General features: G+C 42.1%; 1 protein-coding gene across 3 annotated transcripts in view; it reads right to left on the bottom strand.

The window, feature by feature from the left end:
* The window catches only part of Epac (Exchange protein directly activated by cAMP), a 666,691-nt gene that overhangs the window by 61,494 nt on the left and 578,880 nt on the right, over positions 1 to 26,317 (bottom strand). For all 3 annotated transcript variants that reach the window (XM_083120690.1, XM_083120691.1, XM_083120689.1), the window contains one exon: positions 4,007 to 4,128. In XM_083120690.1, coding sequence (XP_082976816.1) covers positions 4,007 to 4,128 — 122 coding nt within the window. The remainder of the gene's footprint in view (positions 1 to 4,006; positions 4,129 to 26,317) is intronic.

The raw sequence follows: 26,317 nt of genomic DNA, 5'->3' as shown, positions 1-26,317 counted from the left end.
TTTATTTAAAAATCCTGGACCGTTAACAACCCTGGTTGTGATCCCACTTTAAACTGTAAGTCCAGTCCCAATTAGCCTCTGTGCATAAAGTGGACTTAAAATAAAACAAACTTGCTGTTAACTTGCACCTGAACTTTTCCTATTGCTCCATTGTCCAGTAGCACTATCATTATGTTTTTCCCCAAACCCACCTTACCGTCACACCACCTGCAACGGGCTTACGAGTTTCGGTGTCTAGCTAGTTTAATTTTCTTTTGATTATATAGTTTTTCAAGCTACCTTCAAAGAATTTGAACACGAAACACGACTTTTCACTCAACAAACTTAATCCGTATCTTCCCATTAACATAACAGTTGAACACCAGCATCAAAGAATACAAGAGAAGAATACAAATGATTTGTCGTCATTCTTAGTTCATTGTAACGATCACCAAACGGGACACTTGTCACAATCATGCTTTTTCTTGTTTCTTTTAGAAATCGATTATGAATGTTTGTTCTTTATGAGCTCATTATATATCTGGATTGCATCTAGCAGAAACAATACAGAGACAAGGTTGGTTTCGTCTCAAAATCTGAGATGAGAATAAGACATTTCTAGAATTGTCGAGACGAGGCCGAGAACGAGAAAGCCGCTCTCAGGTCTCGAGGCTCTTCTCGTTCGAGACTTGCGGACATCCGTGGTGGGGTGGTTAGCACAGTGGGCGACGGCGCTGGGGTTCCCGTGTTCGAATCCAGGCCTGGGCATGAGTGCTCTTTGCGAGTGTTCCCTTCATCTTCGTGACTAGCCAGATGTTGCAGAAGAGCGCAATAGCTCCATATAACGTACATGAAACGTCTTCCTCCTAAACTGTTTACTTTACTATGCGACTTATTCAGACGATCGCATCCCATTTCGCCTAATGTCTTATCAGCACTCGTCAATCAGATTTGACAGATATCCACCATTTTAGGCGAAATGGGATATCCCGTTTCGCCTAATACTATTTTGCCTAAACCGGTCGAGAGGCAAGTATTGCAAGTGAGGGAAATTTTCACGGTGATCACGGTAAACACCAAACAATTCGGAACATGTACTGATGCTAATTACGAACAGTCACACGAACCAAAATAGTCAGCAATATAACAGCCAATAGCTGTAGTCGTATTCTAAGCATTAATTAAGTGTATTATTAACCTAATCTTAAAAGCAAATTAACGATGATCAACATAACTTAACATAACAAAACAGACTGTTTGTTGAGAGACAGTTAAATTTCCCTCATTTTAAATATTTCCCTTTCAAAATGGGATTTTGCGAGAAAGGGGTATCTCGTTTCGCCTAAAATGGTGGCCAGGTCATAACTCCCATTATCTTGTGCTGATAAGCAATTAGGCGAAACGGGACTACAAATCACACACACCAGAGAGGTGTCCGATAGATAAATTAAATGTACGTAACCAATCTATTAGCTCGAGCTTTGCGACGAGATATCGAGTCGAGCACGAGATATGTAATTGCGACTAGAAACGAGACAAAGCAACGAGATCGACTTCGTTTTCCCTTTGGGTGCAGTGGCATCTCGACCTTCCCAGTCCGTCCCCAAAGACTGCGGCCTGGAGAGAAAGCGCCGTGACGCCATTTGCGTGTCCGCTGGACCGAACATCCCTTTGCCTCCGACGGAGATCTCCCATCTCTCTGCCCGCAGCATCTGGAGAGAGGGAGAGTAGAGGCCTTTGTGCTCGCCCGAGTGACGGCCTCCTCCGGGATTTCTGTCACGGGGTCGTGCGTACGATGGACAATAAACGTAGAGACGGAACGACTAGACGCATAATAAGACGTAATGCTTCCTGTCACCGTGACGAGTGGTTAGCGTTTGCGCGGCAGCATGTCGTGGTACGCAGTTATTGTCTGTGATGAGTTACATAAACTTCTTATGCGAGTTCAAGTATCCACCGTCATACCAAAGAATAGAATTGTGTAAAATTAACTTGATTGGAGAATAATCTTCTGCATATCTAAACATAGGTTCACGTCCTGTTCAAAAATGTGATATCGACTGTCAAATGAAATATTGGTTGTGAATTTATCATTTTGGGGTGAACGGGGCGACATTTTGGCAAGGCACCCAAAGTCAACCTCACTTCCATGTAGTACACCCTGGTAGCTGCTTCCTGAAGGCCAACGAGGCTTTGGCGTCTGAACCTACGGCCAGTATAATCCTCTGTGGGGTCGTTTTGTCCTGTGTTTGTCCTTGACTGTGCTGAGTGCTCTTTTACGGTAAGGATATTTTATTCTCGGAAACATTATACACTCCTCACAAAAAGTTTGGAATCTTGTTATATTAGGCAAGAGGTGATAGGCACGGTGGCATATGTCGGCAAAAACACAAGAACGTTCAGCAGATAGACATCATGTGTTGCGATCCAAGGCTGTGCCTATCACCTAGTGCCTAATATAACAATATTCCAAACATTTTTTGAGGGGTGTAGTTTTAGTTAAGTAATGAATGGATGAATCATGTTTTAAAAATTGAGTGAGGAAGCTTTAGAAAGACAGACCCGTGTGCTAATATGCCAATAATATAAAAATAAATCAATGAATTGGAACCTTTGGTTGAGTCATCTGAACTTGAACCTGCAGGACGCTCTACGACCAGTGTTTTACCTTTTGTTCTTCCTCGTATTGTGGACATTCCAGTCTTCCATGACGACAATTACTGAGTGAACATGGCTAGAACCGGTCACCAAATGAATCCCCAGATTTGAATCACATCAAAATATATATGGGACAATTTGATCAAACGCTAAAGCGCCGACAAAGACTTCCGACAAATCTCGTCATCTCAAACTGATGACTGAGTGGTTTCACATTACTTGTGGAGGAGCCCCTTGCAATCGGTGACGTCAGTGACCAGCAATGCTTTGTCGGCGCTTTACTCATTGAACACACTAGTCCTATAGATTTTCGATGCGGTTTAAATCTGGGGACTTTTCTGGCGAGTGAAAGTGGGAAACTCGTCGTACCAGTCATAGAAGGTTCTAGCAATGCTCATTCGGCAACTGTTGTCCTGGAAGATTGGGATATCGAGAATATATTCCACCTTTCAATCATGAACTATTGTTGACACGTTGCTGGCTCAAGTTGACATGCACTTTTGTTGAGAGTAAAAACTCGTGTCTGGAAAGTCTTGGGAAGTAGTTACGTAAAAGAAAAAGAAACTAGCTAGCCACAGAAACTAGCAAAGCCCGTTGCAGATGGTTTGATTGGAAGGTGGGGTAATACGAGTACAATTGGACAATGGAGGAACAGGAAAAATTCAAGTGTAAGTGAACTACAAGTCAAGTTCGTGTGACAGATTGTTTTAAGGTCTACTTTCTTCACAAAGGCTAATTGGGACTGGACTTACAGTTTAAAATGTGCAATGTGCCTCCACCGGGTATCGAACCCGGGACCCACTGCAAGTAAACAGCAAGAATTGGAACAATGAAGGTGTTAAATCTTGATTGCATTAATTGTCCCGTTTCTTCTCAAACTTACCAGGAGATTCCATTAAGAATTTACCATGTTAATTTAGTCCTATAGTCTATTGAAAAGTGAAGTTGTAGGCGTTAGTCTATGCGAAATTTCCATTTTTCTCATATTTCACCCTTCTTAACATTCCATTGACGAAGTTATTTGTGTCAACATTATTGCATTCTCGCGAATTTAATGCTAATTTCTGGAACACGTGCACGTCGGCCTCAAAAACTGACATTGAATTGAATTGGTGTTTTAAGTCCACTTTATGTACAGATAGCTAATCGGGACTGGACCCATAGTTTAAAGTGCGATCCGAACCACTGTGCCGCCACCGAGTATCGAACCCGAGACACCTTAATTACAAGTCAACGTCGTTACCACCACGCCATCGGGGAGGCACAGCATATTTTGTACGAATGGATGCATGCAGATCTCATGGACACCTACAGTGGCTAGAAGAGTGGATCAAAAATTACGTCATGGAAATAATCTGGCTTGACTTACCTCGGTGATGGGAGCGGCGGGATTGGGGTGATCCGGACTCAGTGTTGGCCGCTGCGAGGGCGATGCGGTCCTGTTGTGCTGCTGGGGGCCAGGGGGAGGCTTCGGCGTGTCAGGGCTGAATCCTAAAATAAAAGGAGCATCAAAATATTATAGAACTTTCTTTCGATACAATCCAATACATAGAAATGCATTACCACAAGTACCCCTAACATGTGTGTCCCCTAAATCAATTCACATTCACATTTCCATGCATATTATCTCCAATTTGACATTATCTAAGCAGCGAAACAGCGAACGCAAGCATGTTAACTCGTGGAATCGAACCGTGTGTGTGTGTATACACACACTATATTGAAACACGATCACAAACGCAAAGTGTGTTCCCTTTTCATGTTTTACGTCACTTTTCTATCTCTTTAGGCTAATCTCGACTATGAGAATGAATGGTGGTTACTTGAAATTGAAGAAGGGACACTAGCAGAGGAACACCCTTGCCCTAGGCCGGGGCTCAAACTCTGAACCTTCGGTAGCGCTGGGCAACCGAGATACCTGCTTTCTCCTTACTCCTCTTACTTTAGCACACGAACAGAAATTATACTGCGTCTACAGTAGGCGTGGTAGAGTTTGGCTATTCCTATAAAGTCCATGGTCCGTTATGTATTGGTAGCGTGAGAGCGAGTCGCAAATCTCATCAGACGAAAACTCAACTCATTTAAGTTATTGCTAGCGTTTTAGGCTCACTTGATCTTTAAAAAAACAATCTATATAAATTCCCAGGTGTTGTTCAAACTGAATTCACAGTTTCCTGGAGATACAAGACATCAAGACCACAGTGCCACAAAACTATTGCAAATATCTAGGAGGTATTCTACCACCAATAACATTACACCTTGCATATGCTCAGTGGCGTCGCTAGGCCCTTTTTGGGGGGGCTTCAGCCCCCCCAATCCCTCGGTAAGCCCCCCCAACCTTTAGCTATTATTACATACAGTATTTCGAGAAAACATATTTGAACAATTGTTAATGCAGGAACATACCTATAGATACAAAAAATTACCTGAAGAACTTGACATACACCATCACATCCATAGTACATTTAATGAACGCCATTCCAAAAGACATGTTTCCGAACTTATGCAGAATGTTGCAAATTGCAGTGACATCAGCATCGTGTGAGAGGAGTTTTGCTGTTTGAAGAGAAACAAGACATTTTTGCGTAATAGTATGGGCCAAGACAGACTTTCCTCACTTGCAATACTGGCCATAGAAAAGGAAGAGTGTCATGAATTGTGTGTGGATTGTGTTATTGATAATTTTGCAAGAAATTCGAACCGCAGAGTACAGCTGATACATAAAGACATAGTTCACCAGCATTAGAAAAACAGGACAAGAATATCCATCTGTTTTCATAAAAATTAATGCAGTAAGTCTATGTTAGTTTTAATTCCTTATGCTTGTTATATATTATTGACTTATTAATCACTTTGCTATTTTCAAACATTAAAAATATTTACAATAGTAGTAAGTCATGTATCTGGTTGCAGCCCCCCCAAAGCAGATGGCCTAGCGACGCCACTGCATATGCTGTGTGAAAAAAAAAAACATCTTCAGAAACAGAAATCTACTGACAACAATCCATTAGATACATGCTTGAGACGCCCCTTAGCCACTTGAAAAACTGCTCCACTCCAGTGTAGTACGTCTGATGAAACCATCAACTGATATTAATTGGAAGTCTTAGAAGGTTCTTCAACTCTCTTCTTGCATAGCTTGACAAGATAAGAACATTCCGAACTAATAAATTACTTGCAAGGACTCCACCCATACGGTCGCACTGGTCGCAAATGAGTTCGTCTGCATTCTTGATCAACTTCTGCAACAGATTAGGCGAAGCGAGATGTAGTCGAGCTTGGTGTTGACAGAGAGGTGGTCTGTCTCTGTACCTCGAAAGTAATCATGGGCGGAGCAGTATGCTTTCGAATGCTTTCCTTCTCTTGGACGGTTGGACCAGTCCCCCATTGGTATAACCGGTTCGCGAGAATAAAAAGAATTCGCATGAATATGAGTGAATGAAACCAAGTGTCTTAGTAACTTATTCGGGAAAATCAATCGTCTTGTTCTCAGTAGATAAATTTTATCGTAGAGAATTGGTATAATTTATTTTCACAGCCTTCGTAAATGGTAGATTTATTCGTGCACGTGACAGGAGCATTTGGGTCAATCCGCTTCCAAAGGATCACCAGCCTTTAACAATAAACACATAGGAATGAGAAGACAGAAGAGAGAAAGACAATGAGAATGAAAGGGAGAAGAAATTGAGACACGGAAGGAAAGAGAAAAATGAGAGAGATGGAAGCATAGAGAATAAATTGATATAAGTGCGAAAAGAGAACAAGAGAAGAGGAAAGAAATGTAAACAAGGGGTGACGGAAGAAAAGAGAAAGCGAGCTAAAAGAGAAGAAAAGATGACAAGAAGAGAACAGAGAAGCAAGATGTAAAAAAGATGGGGAAGAGGAAACATAAGAATAAAGTAGAGATTAATGTAAAGTAAAATAAAGAGTATTACATTCACAACTTCTACGATTAGATCTTTGGGGCATGCACTTGATAAGCTTTAGTTTCACCGTAAGTGGAACCATTCTAGATGGTGCGTTTCAACTAAGTCATAATTAAGTAGGTGCCACTACTTTATATTCATAAGTTATGTAAGATTGTAAATAGAACGGCTTTTTCCCCGATAAATGTAAATGTTTGTAAATTACACTAATTTTACGGAATTTTATTTTAGCCAAGCTTATTGATCGATTTAGTTTATTTTACGTTGCATTTCTGCCATTTTTTTTGGCTAATTGCGCCGATGAGGATGAGGAAGGATATGATGAAGGGACACTAGCAAAGGAACACCAATGCCCAGGCCGGGATTCGAACCCGGGACCCCTGGCGTCGTAGCGCGCTATGCAAACCACTCTGCCGATGGATCCTGCCAGTACTATATTGATTCCAACACATCGAATACAATGGATTTCAAAACAGACATTCCTAGAAAGCGGGCTCATTGAGTTTCCTTCCTTACTTCATGTGACCTTGATCAAGTACAGACGACAACGCAGGAAAGAATCTGACTAGCGTCTGCTCTTTGGAAAAAAAATGACAATTGCACTGTAAGGACATCACAAAAGTAGAGACGTTCACAAACAATGACGAAACATTCCTCAGAAGTTATTTCCAAGCAACAAAAAAGCAATTACGTACAGGAACTGGCAAAGGACGAATAAAATGATGCAAGAAAATTACAAATATGCCCTTCCTTTATCTTTCTTGCTTCTGACGTGAATGCTAGCGATCGTGACAGAGGTGGAGGAAGGAATGTTTTTATACTTTGATGTTTTATGACTTTTGAATTATCAGCTTGCGTTCTTCCGCTTCTTTGTTGGTCGAACCTATAGTTCTTCCAGAGTGCAGGAAGATCCCTGTTTTCAAAAGCGTTGTTTGCCCACAGTTATAGGTCTTCTCTACTGTAAGGGCGGGCGCTCTAAATGCTGGCAAGGGAAGTGGGGAGCGGGAAAGCGACCAATCCAGCACGATAAGAAACGCAGGAGCCTGTAGAACGAGGTTCACGTAATACTTCCTCTCGCCGCGTCGTAACTCTCGGCGCCACCGCTGTAGTCTGATTGGTCTGCTGCGTATTCCCCGCTTCCCTTGCCAGAATGAGGACCGGACGCCGTAACAGTAGAAAAGACCGTATAATATTAGGGGTCTGTGTTAGTATGGTTGTTACAAGATGCAGGACTCCCGTGTAGCCGAGCTGTTCCGGTTTCGATTCTCAAGAGAAAATTCCAGATTTTGGCTGTTTACCCAGAATCGTGAGGACAATTCTGCTTGAAAAGAACTAATAGCGGTTCTGGTCCAGAAAGTCAGATAACAGCAACGGTGGGATTCGATGCGCTGACCTCACGTCGCCCAGTGAAGAGCCACTTGGTTGGCCTTGACCTTCAAAGAACTGTTGCACTACGGAATTTAGTTTTTAATAACAAGAGGCGCACATAACGATGAGAACACTCCATAAATAAATGAACTGCATATAAAACATATGGTTGTTGCTGTGTATTTGGACGGGGAGAACTGAACTAGATCCATACTTTTCAATAATGACAAGTTCAGTCAATTAATGTGGGATAACCACAATAAAGTGTACGTTAATTATAAATTTTGTATCTCAATACCTATAATTTTTGTACCTAGAAAGCCAAGCCTGAATTCTCTATACTGATCCTCCCTTCCTCTTTGACAACAAGTGGATTGATTTATTGAAATAATATTTTGGCGTGCGTCAACACTTGGGTGATTTACACGGGGCCCAGCCCCTTACCGTTAATAAAAACAACACCTTTGTCTCTTGAGAACTAAAATATCTTTACCCACGTTAAAAGCCGAGGATGTCAACCGCTAGAGAAAATTATACTGGCATTAGGTACAGACGGCAGAGCCTCGTTGGACTTACGTGGAAGTGAGGTTGATTTACCAAAAGGCCACCCCTTACACCCCGAGAGCAAGCGAAGTCTGATCGGTTAGAACACCGAACTTTTGTTTTGATTCGGTGGGGGGTATTTGTAATGGACCATATTAACGTGGCGTCACTGAGCAAGATTGAGTCCAAACGAAATTGTCACTTGTTTCGTTCCATATTCGATCGCATTGGATTTTGTAAGAGTCGAGTTCGGTTAAACTTCGGTTGTGTTCGGAAGCAGACTGGTTGGATTTTCTTTAAAAATGCATGATTTCCTTATTCCAGTTATTCTATACCTTTTGCTATGTAAGGTATAATGTACGCTAATATTATCCGAAAATACAACTTTCCATGGATGTACAATAAACGTCACAATTTTGTTTCATAACTGCTATCACAATCCTTAAAGCTAAAATCCTATGCTATAGAATAGGCCAAAACGACGTGACGACTTTGTTTGGACTCAATCGCGCTCAGTTGTCTGCTGTTGACGTCACCACTATATAATATGGTCCATTGAGGCTCCAACAGCATTTCGATGTTGGCAACACTTCGGACAATATGAATCCTAAAGACACCTCGACCAACGAGGAACTCGTGTGGGTCCAGAAGAATGGGGGACAAGAGAGGCTGATATCTCCCATTCAGAACAGGCTCTTCCATGCCTAAGTGCTTAATCAGCACGTTTCAAATTTCCGGAAAATCTCCACATCCGACCGTGGCACGAAAGCGTGGGAAACCGACGGAAGGAGAAGCCCCAGCCAGGTCATTGTTTTCTGCGCAAGGCAACACCTCGCTTTCCACGTATCCAAGGAGATAACAAAGGGAGCCGCGTTATCTAATTAAAAAAACGCTAGCGAGATGACTCGCTAATTACTGAACAAGGTGAAGGCTTGAAGCGCAGAGCTTTATTGTAAATTCCCATGATTATACTACACGTTAAAGTATCGATAATAGCTTCCTTTATGTACCAAACAAACTGTAACGGTCATTTGTGGGGACAATTCGTAACCTACCCAGTTACATTACAATCTTATGAACTGTAGTGATCAACAAATTAATATGTGACGAACATAAAGAGCCAGTGGCGGAGTGGTTAGTACAGCGCGTTACGAAGCCATGAATTCCAGCCTGGGAACCAGTAGCGGCTCGTGCCTAAAATAACAGGTGAAGAAGTATATTTATAGGCAATGAAAACAAATAGTAAGTGCCAGTGCCCCCCCCCAATTTAAAACGTCTTTTTTGTCTTCATCCGTCCATCTGGAAAATGGTGTCTGCAACAAATTACACACTAAGTCATTTACTGGGTTCATTGTAGAAACCACAGCTCAACACATGAACACAACACACGATAGGAAACGCGAAACACACACGCGGAACAAGATCTCGCGAGAACGCGAAGATTTTGCCACAAGCACTGGATGCGATGTTTTCTCCGACGAGAGAACTGCTTCATCTAGAAGGCGACACCCGTTCAAGGCCAACGCTAGGTGACGTCACCATTGCCATGACAACCGGCTAAGTTTTCCGCAACCTAGCGGTGTTTGCTCTTGGGTTGGGACGAACTCAATACGTGCGTAGCGCCGAGCGGCGTGTTATTTGAGTATTATCGTGTGCGTTCTGCTGGGAAATAGTTTAATTTAACAAGCAAATTAAAAATGTCAATATTAATTTGAAAATTAGGTGAAAACATCTGCACTTGTTGCACTTGGCCAGCCGCCACTGCTGGGAACGTAAGTTCTTTGTATCTCCTTACCAATTTCATCATATCAGCATTCATCCTCATCGTCGCGAGTATCCAGAAAGTGGCAGAAAAGCGACGTCAAAAGCATAATACAATAAATTAATTAACATCAAGATTTCCCGAATTTCCAGTATTACCCCGGATTTACACTGTCCCAGGAATCTCTGGAGCAAGGGAACGAAAACAATTCCTCTGCGCAAATAGTGACTCGAAAGGGCTCAAACAATGAACTCGTGAGAGGAGAAGTGAGTGCAGTTCCCAGCCGTCTGCAGCAGCACCGATTTGCTCCACATATTCCTGAGACAGAGTGTATAGATGTGGTTCCCCTCCTATAACAATTTCAGTTGTAACTTTAGGTTAAGTTACTATATCAGATGGTTAGTTAAGTTTTTACATTTCAAGTCTCATTCCTTCCACATTGCGTGGACCTTCTCAAACTAACTTTTCCTCATTGTGGGTCGAGGTCCGAGGTTGCGTACTAAATCCGGGCCTGCACCACATTTATTCACTTCTCAACGTCAACAGCAGTTATACTAGCAGTTATATCAAGCACTGCAGTGTGGATACTCATGATGCTGGATCATATAGGCATTGCAGTGCGGATACTTGTGATGCTGAATCATATATAGGTACTGCAGTGCGGATACTTGTGATGCTGGATCATATATAGGTACTGCAGTGCGGATACTTGTGATGCTGGATCATATATAGGTACTGCAGTGTGGATACTTATGATGCTGGATCATATATTCTATCGTTTGTCTCTGAGGTGGTCTCATAGTAGACAGTTAAGTCTCATTGTTCGGAGAGGACTAACAAGAATAAAGTCTTCAATGCGTTCCCTCTTTGCTTTCATGTAAGCGTTGAGATGATACCTTTAAGAGAACAATAGGCGTTTCCTTCCATTTCACGTCCCCCTTCACACCATATCGGTTTCGGGTAATCTAACAGTCAAAGCACGTGACAATAAAAACACCACAAATTGAGCAAACGGCAATTTTCGAATCTTCCATGCGTTCCACAACCACGTAGGATGCCGAGAGTGTGATGACGGTCTCTGATAATGGCTCAATTTATTCTCTCCCGGCGGAGGCTGCACGTGTCGAATTGAGATGTCTGACGGTGAGGGTAACATGAAAGAGAAAAGCCATGCTTGCTCCCCCTTCTTCCTCACACCGGAAATTAAGTTTCGCAAGGAAGTTCCAGACTGGAGACGAATTTGACACCTCAAGTATTCAATCTTCGGAATATTTCACCAGTTTTTTTTATATATATATACATACTCGTATATTTAACGCGATTGAATTATTTTTGAAAACGTATATCATTAAATGTAATAGTTGTGAACAGTAGTGCCAACTTCACAAATATTGAAGGAGGCAAGATTGACACACACGGAGGGAGGTAGAAAACGTCATCCCCTCAAATAGTCGGCACCTGTGGCTCTGAATATTATTTTTCTAGATTTACAAGTGACAAACACAAAATTTTCACTTAAAAATAATTAAATTGCTGGCAAATATTCTAAAACACAGGGTGTCTCGTAAGTCTGGACCGATATGAGTTTTCAACAGGATGGCGTCCCTCCGCATTACAGGGCGACATTACCTTAACACACGGTTTCCCGCATATTGGACTGTAAGCCAAGGGTCGGCTCCAAGGAAACCAGATCTTAGTTCACTCAATTTCGATTTTTGGGGTCGCGTAAATACCGTGGTGTACAATGTCAAAATTAAGAGGATTCTCCTTCTTAAAGAACTCACTGTGCAGGTGTGTCAACAAATTTCTGCGACTGTGATCCATTAAATAATTCAAAGTGTTTTTCTCCTATGAATCCAGGCTTATGAAACACCCTATACACTCACATGCACTACCTACATCAGTACCAGGGGCGGGTTCACGAGGAGGACAATGAGGGTGAGCTCTTCTTTCAACTGCAGTGTTTTAGCATTTTTTTTTCACATTATATTTAATCTCATGGTGGATACTTACCGGGAATTACTTGAATTCCGGGAATTATGCGTGAATTATTGGCACCGGGAATTATGTGTGAATTCTGCTTGAATTTTAAAGTTTTTATACAATTAACAATTTTTCGTAGATTACTACACTGGTCAAAAAAATTAGGGGAGCAAGCAAGAAATCCCAAAACCAAAGTTGGTACGTCAAAAGTAGCAATGTATTATGATTAGGTGAGTGTGTCCTCAACCAGTACAATACATGTCTATTGAGTCATTAGCACAACAGAGTTCTAGGGGTGATTTCTGCAAGGTACTACACAAAATCAGGAGAACAGCACGGTGATAAGACAACAGAAATGGACAGATACGCAACAGATCCATACCTCTAATAAGGCGTGTGGTCGCCATGAACTGCTATGACAGATGCACATCTGTTTTGCATGGAACCAATAAGGTTATCAACGACAGCCTGCGGGATATTCACCCATTCCTCCCGAAGGGCCATTTCCAACTGTTGCAGAGTTGTAGGCGGCGCTGGCCGAGCAGTAATGCGTCTTCCGAGTGTGTCCCACACATGTTCAATGGGATTCAAGTCTGGGGAAGACGCTGGCCATACCATTCGTTCGGTACCCTCATCCCGTAGCATGGCGTCAACCAGACGTGCTCGGTGAGGTCGGGCATTATCGTCCACAAAAATGAAACGATCACCGATATCTGCAGCCATTGGGACAACATGAGGCCTGAGGATCTCATCCTGGTACCGTAAGGCTGTCAAAGTACCGTTCCGGATAATGTGCAGGGGGGTACGTCGACCAACACTGATCCCTGCCCATACCATTAAGCCACCGCCACCATACTGGGACACTTCGTGCACATGTGCGGGATAATTACGAGTCCCACGTTCCCTCCAGATGAGAATGCGTCGATTATCTGACTGGAGACTGAAACGCGACTCATCCGAGAAGAGAACTGAACTCCACTCTCCATGTCCCCACTCACGATGTTCCACAGCCCACTGTCTGCGGGCCCTACGGTGTTGGGCATTCAGAGGGACACACGCCATTGGTCTTCTTGCATAAAGACCCCTTTCCCGCAGGCGATTTCGTACAGTTTGGCCCGAGACGCTTCGTCCTGTTGCCAAAACAAGGCCGCGTTGCAAGTCAGTTGCAGTTTGCTGCCTATTCCTGCGAGCCGACAATGCTAAGTACCGGTCTTCCCTAACTGTTGTTGACCGTGGGCGACCTTGCCCAGGCCTCCTTCGTACTGTACCTGTCTGTTGAAATCGTGTCCACAACCTGGAAATGACACTGCGTGACACACCAAGGGCTGCAGCTACCTCACATTGTGTTTGCCCTGCTTCCATCCTCCCAATGGCTCTCCATGCGCTAGATTCCCCTAAATCGTGTTTTTCTGCCATCGTTTCTATTCAACACTACTCAACTGAATCCCACCTGCACTTACGGTCGGCCAGCACCAAACAACCGGTGTTCCCAAGTGACCTCGTGATTGCTCCTCATATCACAAATTCTGCCACGTGCCTTATGGTGTCACTAGAGAGCTCTTCATGCTGATGATTCATCACAGATGAATTGTACTGGTTGAGGACACACTCACTTCATCAACATACATTGCTACTTTTGACTTTCCAACTTTGGTTTTGGGATTTCTTGCTTGCTCCCCTAATTGTTTTGACCAGTGTACATCCCGATTTCTGACTTGTGTTTGTATGCATTTCTAGTCTGAGTATGTAACACACGCACCTTAAATTAAATATATATGTACCGTTCAATTAAGTTAGAATTTTTGCATACATTGGAATCGCACAGACCTTTTAATATAGTTATGTGCGTGTGTAGGTGGTGAGAGGCAGCAATACGTAAGGTTGAATTAGAGAAACCATCTGCTTGTAGTCTTGAATTTTTGGAAAGCTCGCCTTGAAAACCGGGAATTAAACCTGAATTTTATCATGATCCTAGAGTGACCATCCTGAATCTGTACTTTGATTATTTGCATTCAATAATGTATGAATGTCGTTTGTTTCATTGTGGAAGACATTTCGAAGTAGTGCATGGTACTATTGACGGTTTCGCAAACGTGTAACTGATGCCAAGGATAGGCATACCTTAAAATAATTTAGGCGCCAGCCCTCTATGTGTGTGCGTGTGTATTTATATTTGCAAATACGAGCTACGAAAGCCATGAAGATAAAGCTACACATTTTGAAATGAGATCTTACATTTAATTTGTGAATTAATACAAGGTTGGATTAAAAATACTTCATTCTTGAACCGAAGTGACCTTCTTAAAGGCGGCTTTACCGGTAACAGCAAGAATTACTATGCAATATGGCCAACTCTACCATATCGTTGAAGATTTCAAAATTCGACTGGCAACAGTGCAGCATTTATTGATAGCTACACATGATACAGAAAAACACATTTTTTTATATATAAGACATACTTTACTCGTTGTCATAGGCGTAACTTGGCGGGGGCAAGGGGGGAACTTGCCCCCCAAAGTTTCAGGTTAATTAAAATTTACAAGTTAGAGGACCTGAGGAGCAAAGTAATAAACAGAAATATTTGTGATTTCGCAAACGTCACAGTTATTTAACAAATAATCCTGGACGCTGTTTTTATTGAATAGAAAACTTTTGGAGTCTCTTCCCCCAAACTTAAGCCCCAGGTTTCATTCCATCTCCTCAAAATTGGCCCAGTTTGATTCTGCCCCCTCAAAGTAAGTCCCAGTTTGATTCTGCCCCCTCAAAGTAAGTCCCAGTTTGATTCTGCCCCCTCAAAATTAGGCCCAGTTTGATTCTGCCCCCTCAAAATTAGGCCCAGTTTGATTCTGCCTCCTCAAAATTAGGTCCAGTTTGATTCTGCCTCCTCAAAATTAGGTCCAGTTTGATTCTGCATCCTCAAAATTAGGTCCAGTTTGATTCTGCATCCTCAAAATTAGGTCCAGTTTGATTCTGCCTCCTCAAAATAAGGCCCAGTTTGATTCTGCCTCGCAAAATAAGGCCCAGTTTGATTCTGCCCCTCAAAATTAGGGCCAGTTTGATTCTGCCTCCTCAAAATTAGGCCCAGTTTGATTCTGCCTCCTCAAAATTAGGCCCAGTTTGATTCTGCCTCCTCAAACTTAGGCCCAGTTTGATTCTGCCCCTGAAAATTAGGCCCAGTTTGATTCTGTCCCTCAAAATTAAGCCCAGTTTGATTCTGCCTCATCAATTTAAGGCCCAGTTTGATTCTGCCTCCTCAAAGTAAGGCCCAGTTTGATTCTGCCTCCTCAAAGTAAGGCCCAGTTTGATTCTGCCTCCTCAAAGTAAGGCCCAGTTTGATTCTGCCTCCTCAAAATAACGCCCAGTTTGTTTCTGCCTCCTCAAAATAAGGTCCAGTTTGATTCTGCCTCCTCAAAATAAGGTCCAGTTTGATTCTGCCTCCTCAAAATAAGGTCCAGTTTGATTCTGCCTCCTCAAAATAAGGTCCAGTTTGATTCTGCCTCCTCAAAATAAAGCCCAGTTTGATTCTGCCTCCTGAAAATAAGGCCCAGTTTGATTCTGCCTCCTCAAAATAAGGCCCAGTTTGATTCTGCCTCCTCAAAATAAGGCCCAGTTTGATTCTGCCCCCTCAAAGTAAGTCCCAGTTTGATTCTGCCCCCTCAAAGTAAGTCCCAGTTTGATTCTGCCCCCTCAAAATTAGGCCCAGTTTGATTCTGCCTCCTCAAAATTAGGTCCAGTTTGATTCTGCCTCCTCAAAATTAGGTCCAGTTTGATTCTGCATCCTCAAAATTAGGTCCAGTTTGATTCTGCATCCTCAAAATTAGGTCCAGTTTGATTCTGCCTCCTCAAAATAAGGCCCAGTTTGATTCTGCCTCGCAAAATAAGGCCCAGTTTGATTCTGCCCCTCAAAATTAGGCCCAGTTTCATTCTGTCCCCTCAAAATTAGGGCCAGTTTGATTCTGCCTCCTCAAAATTAGGCCCAGTTTGATTCTGCCTCATCAAACTTAGGCCCAGTTTGATTCTGCCTCATCAAACTTAGGCCCAGTTTGATTCTGCCCCTGAAAATTAGGCCCAGTTTGATTCTGCCCCTCAAAATTAAGCCCAGTTTGATTCTGCCTCATCAATTTAAGGCCCAGTTTGATTCTGCTTCCTCAAAGTAAGGCCCAGTTTGATTCTGCCTCCTCAAAGTAAGGCCCAGTTTGATTCTGCCTCCTCAAAATAACGCCCAGTTTGTTTCTGCCTCCTCAAAATAAGGTCCAGTTTGATTCTGCCTCCTCAAAATAAGGTCCAGTTTGATTCTGCCTCCTCAAAATAAGGTCCAGTTTGATTCTGCCTCCTCAAAATAAAGCCCACTTTGATTCTGCCTCCTGAAAATAAGGCCCAGTTTGATTCTGCCTCCTCAAAATAAGGCCCAGTTTGATTCTGCCTCCTCAAAATAAGGCCCAGTTTGATTCTGCCTCCTCAAAATAAGGCCCAGTTTGATTCTGCCTCCTCAAAATAAGGTCCAGTTTGATGCTGCCTCCTCAAAATTAGGTCCCAAGTTAGTCCCATGCTCGTTGTTAAAAGAAAAGTAAAGGAAATTTCTACAAGCGAACTTGAAATGAAAAAAAAAAAAATAAGAACTGAATTTGAAAATTCAGGCGCCGTGGCGACTGGGCGCTATTAATTTCTCTACCCCTCATTGATGCTGTTGACTTGTGTCTTACATGTCATGCTGTAGGAAAAAAAAAACGCTAAATACTATGTAGTATGTTATAGATTTTGAAACCTCATATCACTTCATAGGATAGGTATCAAAAATGTTGTGATCAGGGTGCGAAATCATTGAAAGCTAGTGGGGGGAGAAAGTTCTTAACTGGTGGGGGAAGAAAGTTCTTAACTGGTGGGGGGAGAAAGTTCTTAATCTACAAACCTCCCTCCCGCACATATGTGTATTATTAAAAGTAAAAATAAATTAATCAATTATAAAATATTATTATTATTACTACTATTATTATTAATTACATAATGGAAATTAATTTGTTACTTTTATACATATCAGATATTGCAAAGCAGCTAATTCCTTTAGTGGTAGGTAACTGGTTAAAGGTGTTAATAAATTATGGAATAGTTGAAGTGGTTTTATTATGTGTAAGATTTTGTTTAGTTTGTGCTGTTAATATAAATCAATTAGATTTCATAGTTATAATTTTCTTAGATTCTTGTTTTACTTTAATTGTGCGTATTGATGTAATTAGTTAATGATCTCTTGAGAGAGAAGCATTCAATACTTACAACTACACTAATTTGTGTGTGTTTTCGATATTATTCTTAGTAAAGTATATTTCAAATTAAAAGTAATTGCTAATCTTTTGTTTGTTATAACAAAAACTCCCCCCCCGGAAATTTTTGGTGGGGGGAAATCCCCCCATCCCCGCAGGATTTCGCACCCTGGCTGTGATGTAGATGTCAACAAAGACGAGAGGGGGGTGGACACAGCCAAATATCGAGCTGTAGGCTTAAGTGACGCAAGATGGTAACACTGCTAAGTGTTAAGTATTCAAATAAAGTTGAAAAATGAGGTTCAGAGGATGGAAGATGACGTCGCCACTGGAGACACGAAGCTCTGTTTGGGCTCCCAGACTACAATGCCTATTGAATCACGGGGGCTGCGCGCATATTAAAAATGCTGGCCTGTTGGCGGAAGCACGGCGGGAGTTTCTGCCTTCCCTGGAGGCAGAGGGCGGATGCTTCGCTCAGCGATTTCCACTTCTTGCTACAAAGACTCTGGACAGGAGAACAGGTGCCGAGGCAGCGGGCTGGAAGAGATTGAAGACAAGGACGAAAAGAATATTGGCTCCTTCCGGAGCAATTTCAAATGCAGTTCTACGAATTTTACTGCTCGGGACTTGTAACGGGCTGTGAACTTTATCGCGTCGCCATTGTGGAAAGAGAATCAGTGGACCCTCGCAGTTTCTTAGTTCGTGTCGCCTAAATCTATCCTAACAATGGGAATGGATGGATGATGGCGAAGTAACTGTTCAACTTAATATTATCATCACGGCCATCAGAAGTTGAAGGGCGGGGCATTGCGTCTGACCAATGATACACACACAAAAAACATTGTTTGTCAAGCAAAGTTAAGTTTAAGTCCAGAGAGGTTAATCGAGACTGCACTGCAGGCCTGACTACCTTTACATACTTCTCTGGGTTATACCCTGTCCCAGCTAACTGTAGAGCAGCGCCGCGCATATCGGCAGAGGAAAATCGAGTGGTGAAAGCGCAGCGTTGCCAACCGTACGTTCCTGACCGTACATGTACGGATGTACGGTCCGACCTTAGTCCGTACGCTAAATGCGCGGCTTGTCAAAATTTTCTATTGCAGTTTTATCCCTAATATTTCCCCCAAGAAATTCTTAAACCAATCGTACGGACCTGGAGACAAAAATACGGTCCGTTTGCCATGTGCGTTCGGTATTACCCTTTTCAACAGTTTGCAACACTTCATATCGAAGAAGCTAATCGGGAGGAAATCGGGTAACTTCCGTCGCCCATTACACAATCCCGTTTCTCTCACTGTTCATTGGTGGAGCCGTCGCGCGTCACTACTTGCGCAGAGACTTGTTCTCGTTCGTCTGGTCTACAGTTAGCTGGTATGGATAATACATTGCAATATTCGTGAGAAAAGATGCTAAGTCGGTGTTTGGAAACTTACTATTTAAAAGTAAGCGAATTACAGTTACATTGCTGCAAAAGTAATTGTTACAGTTACCATTACTTTTAAAAGTAAGTTGATTTTACAGTTGCTTTATTCTGTATCAACTATAACTTCTTTATTCATGCATAAATTACAAGTAGACTATATTTTCACTGATTACATCAAAATTAATTTCCATTAAATTTTAATGAAACTTTTACGCACGAAAATGAAAATGTTTCTTTTTTCAATAAATAGTTGTTAATTGCTTTTAACCAAAGAGTGTCTGGCAGCCACGCAGGTGAACTGGGTTCGATTCCAGAGTGGGTGATTTCAGGAGGGAAGTTTTTTCTAGCAATGTCCTTGCATTGAGTGGCTTTGGGGTTCACCCAGCCGAAATTGTGAATGTGTGGGGTCCTACATGCACCACCTCCCTCCCCGTATACCTTCAATGCATGTTTCAATGTTTGAAAGGTACCTTCTTTACCTTTAGTGTTGAACCAAGAAGCTGTGGAATATCCAGTGTGATTTATCGAAGTGGCGTATTGGTTATGTGTGATTATGCGAATTTGGCAATAAAAGCATAACATGTATTTTTCTCTGAATCTTCATAATCATGAACTCGCGCTTTCTTTTAGGAGAACTTCTGGTTCATGAAATTACAAAATATGTCTGAAGGCATGTTACTTACATGCGAAAATTTAAGTAAAAATAACTCTTAAGTTACTGGTTACTTGAAAAAGTAATCTTGTTGCAGTTACTAACTTCGAAAGTAAATCTTTACCGTTATTACTAGAACTGATTGATTGATTTTGTTATTTTACGTCGCTTTTCCGTTTCTTTTGGTTAACCGCGAAGATGAGGATGAGTGACGATATGATGGAATGGATGAAGGGACACTCACACAGAACAACCATCACATCACTACTGGGTCTGGGCTGACCACTGAGCCGCTTACACTGAAAAAACCTGTAACATTCACGTGACAACCGCAGTTTATTCTGTACGCTCATCAAACATTTCAAGATGGAATCTTGTAATAATGAGTCACTTGGTTGTAACCAAGGTTTGGAAATTGTTGGGATTGTCCTCCGTGAATTGAGTGGATTTGGACGTCGTTCCACACCCACGCTCCCACGCAACGGAAGCAAACAAATCACCACCGAGAGCAGAGCTTATTTGCGAAGAAGCGAAATGTGCAATTTCCGCTTCCAGCAGACGCCCACAGATGTCGCATCCGTCGTGCCTGTCCCGCAAGGTTATAATAAGGGAGAAATGCCACGCTAATTCAACGTCGCTGGCACAAAAGGGAGAAGGGCTTTGAACGCGGGGGGGGGGGAGTAGGGCTAATCGGAACGATGACTCCTTGGAACCTTTCATACTCCGCAGCACCACGTGACTTGGCACCTGTTGCCATGGTTGCAGAAGCTCCCAGGCGAGGGACCTTTTGTGGAAGGCCAATATCAATGTAGAAAGAGGACGCGAGGAGTTCTTTCCAAACAAAAGACTTTCAAGGACACGTTGGGAGTGGCATGGGATCCACAGATGCTGTTCCTCTGTGCTGGGAAGACAATTTCCAAGATGTATCATAATAAGGGCAAATTTAGAAACAGCTCGAAACGTCCTTGCAAATATTTTCGACTCTGAAAACATTCTGCCATTCATCTCCCAGAGCAAACTCTAAGGGAGATTTCAGACCGAAGCGACGAGAAACAAGTGTCGCTTTAAAACCAACCATCAGAAATAAATGCAACCATCCGAACCGAGGCAACACGACAAGCTGCACGTGTCGCTTGTCGCTTGCGTGCGTCAGTACTGTGAATCGTGTCGATTCTGCCTGCTTTTCGCGCATGCGCGGTGAATGTTTGCTATAGACTGTAGAGCCCTGTGTCGCTTGCCGCTTCAGTATGAAATCTCCGTGTCGCTTGTCGCCTCTGTCTGAAAGCTGCCTTAGTCTCCATGGCAGTGTTGCAAAATTTTGGAACATTTTTCTTGACTCAAGGAAATTTGTGTAAAATTTTATTTCAGAAGGTGAATTTTATGAAGAGTATAAAAAAATTGCAGAGAAATTTGAAAATATCGACCTAACAAACAAGATTCAGGTTCTTGAAGCGTAACTACATTTTTTTCCCCTTTCTTTCTTCGGATAATTTACCGTTCCACCGACACAGATAGCACGCGAGCATGTGTCAAGCTTATCACAGTTTGCGTACACCGTGATACAGTATGCTTGGTGCAAGCGTCATATGCTTCGGGAGGTGACATTATAGCTTGGACGAGCAAGAGCGGCAAGTTTGCTGCAAGTGTGACGCGTGGTAAATATTGTTATCTTGATTCAAGGTTGTTGCAAACTTATACGATGCTGAAACAAGCTTGAAGCAAGCCTGTTCACTTGACAAGTACATTACAACTATGAAACAAGTTGTATGTGCTATATCTGAAAGGATCCATAGTCAAAATGTTAAATGTGACTATAAGGAATAACCTGCACTATCCCATTTAACTTTTACAATTATTGTTATTACATAGCGAGTATATATTACATAGCGAGTTGCTGCAATATCATTCCGGTATCTAATAGTGCGTTCAGAAGCAAGGCTAAGATGCTTTTCCGTAATTTATCCATGCATAAGAGCGGCAAATTTCAAGGATATGCCCCTTTGACTGGTTGATCAATCCACTGCCTGTTGTGACGCGTAGGCAACACTCACATAACGTCCAATCAGGTCGCCTCCACCATCAATTAATCTTGTGAACGGCAGTAGGGATCGGACAAAGATGAAAGGTACTCCTATAGGAGGTCATCTTTTCCTTGCTCAGAGAGAGAAAGACTTTTTTGGGTTTTTATGTCAACTTTATGTACAGAAAGGCTAATCGGGACTGGACCTACAGTTTAAAATTGGGTTAATTGATTGATTGATTGACTGGTAGAGGCACGTATTTTTGGTAAATAGAAAAGCAAAATTTCGGTACAAAAACAGTCAATTTCGGGTTCAAAAGGTGTAAATAAAATAAAATTTCGCTGTTACAGCGATGAAAAAGTGGTATATAAAATGACATTTTGGTTTTAAAATTGTGAATATTATCCTAAATTTGATTTCAAAACTGCACTTACTACACAAAATAAACATATCCCTTCTAATAGCACATTTGTGTCGTTACCAGAATATTAAATTTATCCCTGTATAAAGGGGTCCAGTTTTGCTTCTCAAATATTTACAGCAGAAATAATCAATTTTCCGTGAATTGCATAACTCACACGATAATTGTGACTTCAGAAAGTGTCGCGTCTGTAAATAAACTCTAAATTTCGTGTTTAAGAGTCTATTTCGCATTTTGCAGTTCATTTCGCATCATTTGGTGACAAAACAGGGTAGGACAATGCACCTTACACCTTTCAGAAACGTGAAAAATTAAGATTACAATGTGTTATTTCACATTTCGTGTTTTCGTCAAAAACGCAAAATGCACGCCTCTATTGATTGGTCATTTTACGTCGCTTTTCTGCCACTTTTGGCGATGAATGATGATGTGATGAAATAGATGAAAGGACAATCATAAACATATGCGGACGACACAACACATGTTCTACAGAGGATTATACTGGCTGCATGTCCAGACGCCCGAGCCTCGTTGGTCTGCAAAATGCAGTCCACGGTGTACTACGTGGAACGGTCACACCTCAGTTTAAAGTGGGATCCGAACCACTAGTGCCTCCACCGGGCATCAAACCCGTGACCCCTTGATTATAAGGCGGCGACGTTACCACTACGCCATCGAGGAGGGTCGGAGAGAGAGCGAAGAAACAGTTCGTAGCTACAGATGGTTTAATTTAGTTATTTTACGTCGCCTTTCTGCAATATTTCATTCATCGCAACGATGATGATATGAGATGTGATAGGACAATGATAAACACACATGGGCAAGAGGACACAAGCCCCTCAGAGAATTATACAGACTATGGTTCCAGACTACAGAGCCTCATTCCTCATTAGTCTGAATAATTTAGTATTTAGAAATGAGGTGTGGTGATCTAGTCGGCAGGGCGTCTGACTGCCACGCAAGAGACCCAGATTCGATTCCGGGGGTGGGTGATCTATGATCGGCCTTGTCCCCGCGTAAAGCTGCTCCGGGGATAACCCAGCCTCAAATCAATGGATACCGGGGGAGGGGGGCAACTGTGGGAGGTGAAGGAGGCCGGAGAGTGGTGCTGATCACATCACCTCTAAAATGTCCGAGATCGAGAATGATGGGGCCTACCCACACATCCACTTTCATGGTACGGTGCTTCATACACGGGGAACTTTACCTTTACGTGGAAATGACGTTGATACTTTAGTGCCTTCCGAGAGGCGACTGTCCTCACGTCCGATGGCTCAGTGGTAGCGTCGTTTCCTTGAAATCAAGCGGTCCTGGGTTCGATATCCGGTGGAGGTACATAGTGGTTTGGATCCCACTTTAAACTGTAGGTCCAGTCCCAATTAGCCTTACTGTGCATAAAGTGGACTTAAAAAACTCAAACTCAATCACGTGGAGACAGGATGGAAAAAGGGGGGGGTGGTAGCTTGGTAATTCATGTAACCTTGCGCTCGACGAAGACCGCGAAAATCACATGAAATAGACAACACGGCTCCAATCCCTCGGTCAAAGCACTACGGGGAATGGTAGCCCAAGTCAGGACTCGAACCCGGAACCTTCGGCGACGAGATCGTGAGTCGACCACTCAACGCACTTGGCCATCGAAGCGGATCGGTTACTTTGGAAACTAACTTTCATAACATTACTGGTTTCGTTTTCAAGGTGAAAAACTACAAGTAGTTTCTAAGCAGGTCACTCCTTAACCTCTTGTCTTTCTCGGTTCTAGCTATTCTAAATTTATTAGTTACGAACGTCTTTCAATTACTAGCGACGCGCAAACAGCGGAGCCGTGGAAACCTTATTATTATTGCGTAACGCCCTTTCAAAGTTAAGACGTGGAATTAATTGCGGTTGCGTAAATGCGCACAGCAGAGACACCCAAAGGCAAGAAACATCTTGGATGATTGTAGGTGGAGCTGGACTCTGTTGCACAAGAGGAAGCCATGGGGAAATCGCAGGAAAGGAACCAAAGAGGAAGACACAAATGGCTGTTTGTGATCTTCGGCGCGTGAAGTGGAGACAATGCACTTCACGGCCGAGCTGAGGTTATTCTTGCTGGCTGGATCAGTAATGGGAAAGCAGAAACTCCCTCAACAGACGTTTCATTTTCCCTCTAATCTGCAAAAAAATATCACAATTCTTATCTGCAGCAACGCTATATGGGCGTCGCCAGAAATTTTTGTAGGGGGGGTCCAGGCCACCGATAAATCTTGCATAGTAGAAATAAAAAAATACTAATAATCATTATCCCGCTTATGATTATTATAAAATAATAACAATTATAAACTAATATAAATACACCGATTTTATTCAAATTACTCTTATTATTAAACTTTGGAAGAGTTTTCTACTCGACCCGTCAGATGATTGAACACACAGCACAACAGTTTTTAATATTTTTTTTACATTACATACTCTTAGTGTGCTGAAGTGTACAGTTATTCCATTCTGTTATTAATTTTTACACACTTCGGTGAAGAAAAAGCTGTAAAAGTTAGTGGGAAATTCTAATTTTTGGAATTTCGAAAATACTGAAACCATTTATTCTCTGTTGTAAATGGTAGCATGTGTTAATATAAACTGATTTCCGTATTTTACACTCATTTTTTCGATTTCACGCATTTTTACTTCGTTCTTCTGCTCGAATACGAACTAATTGAACTTTATTTCTATAATTAACAATAAAAATAAGAAGTTTTCAGATTTTCTGTGACTTGAAATGAGCGAAGTAAATTCCCAGGGGGGTTGACGTACCGGTTCGCCCCCCCCCCTTTTCCTGCCGACGTTCTTGACGACACTGATCTCAGTCGGACGGTCGTATAATGGCGGTTTTGTATGATTGTTAGAGTTTCAGTCGGTGGGACTATGCCTCAGCGTGTCATATGTCTCTTCTTTTAACATGTCTGGCAGTCCTCAGATATTTGTCAATTGTCATACCCTACAGCTGTCGCAGGGATTTAGGTGTGGCGGGAGGGTGGATTAGGAACGAATTTCCTGGTGGGTGCAGTGGGTAAAATTCACTAAAGCCTAGGCATTTTATGAGCGGGCTGGCTGGACTTGTCCAATAACTCGTATTCTTGTATTATTACAATGTGGTAATTGCGCCAAAAAATTTTGTTCTAGTGCGGAGCATGAAATCAAACAATGTTTCAAGATCGAGGTCTTCATGAAGTACATTATGGGTTTATCTATCAGCTCCCTGATATGATACGTAGAGCTCTATTTTGAACACACTGTAGTCTGCGTAACAAAGTTGGTGCAGCATGTCCCCATACGACGCAAGCATATGTTAGCAGAGATCTTAAGACAATTTTATATATGGAGACTTTGGTGTGAAGAGGCAGTATCTGGATCTCAGCTTGACATTCCAATAATTCATTGCTCATTGCTTCTCGAACGAACTGACCAATCAGATTTATGTTTGCATCAATTGCATCTCCTCAGTAATACATGGGTTACGGAAAGTCATAATTATTTGTAGCTGTATTTCTTTAGGATCTATCAATGGTTAAATATAACCCGAAACGTGTCAATTGACACACCTTAGTTGACTCCAATAACACATTAACGTGCTTAAAATGCAAATGATGCACACTTCTTGGTGTGTCAAAATACACACAGAAATGCATAAAAGGGTACTTTTGTCAGACTATGTTCCCTGTGATGCATCAATTGGGAAGATCAGACATGATCATGATCTTCCCAAAGATAACAAAAAGATAAGATAAAGATAACAAAATTACACATTTAACTGTATCAATTGATGCTTTAAAAGTAAATCAAGCTTGATTTGATGCTTTTCGAATTCCGTGTGTTCTTATACACTGTTCTTTCACTTCCATAGACAAACGAAGAGCTCTGATCAAGATGCTTTACATGGCGGCAGGCAGATACTTCAGTCAAGCACATTTTACTCTTCGACAATTTTAACTACTGCATAATTTATCAACCACGAAATCTAGGTTGAATCAAGTTGACATTAAAGCGGTCAAACTACAAATTTCACATTTGTACTTTGAGCTGTTTCCGAACAGAAGTTTCCATCCGGGGGAGGAGGGGGTGTAAGTTTGTATTTAGGAGAGTGTGTGGCTAAATTTAGAGCCAATATTATTATAAACTGGATAAATCGCTGTTTCTCATATATATTTACGTTAAAATGGCGACATTTGTTGATAAATTTCTGATTCTACTAGTCAGATTGACGGATCACTGACCTGTAAGGTCTTTAGACAGGCTTCCCTCTGGTGTCGTCGCCTTGTAATCAAGGGATCCCGGATTAGATACCCG

The sequence above is a fragment of the Lepisma saccharinum genome, chromosome 4 (genome assembly GCF_977018435.1).
Source record: "Lepisma saccharinum chromosome 4, izLepSacc3.1, whole genome shotgun sequence".
NCBI classification, from domain to species: Eukaryota; Metazoa; Arthropoda; class Insecta; order Zygentoma; family Lepismatidae; genus Lepisma; species Lepisma saccharinum.
This window is presented reverse-complemented; position numbering and strand designations above follow the sequence as displayed.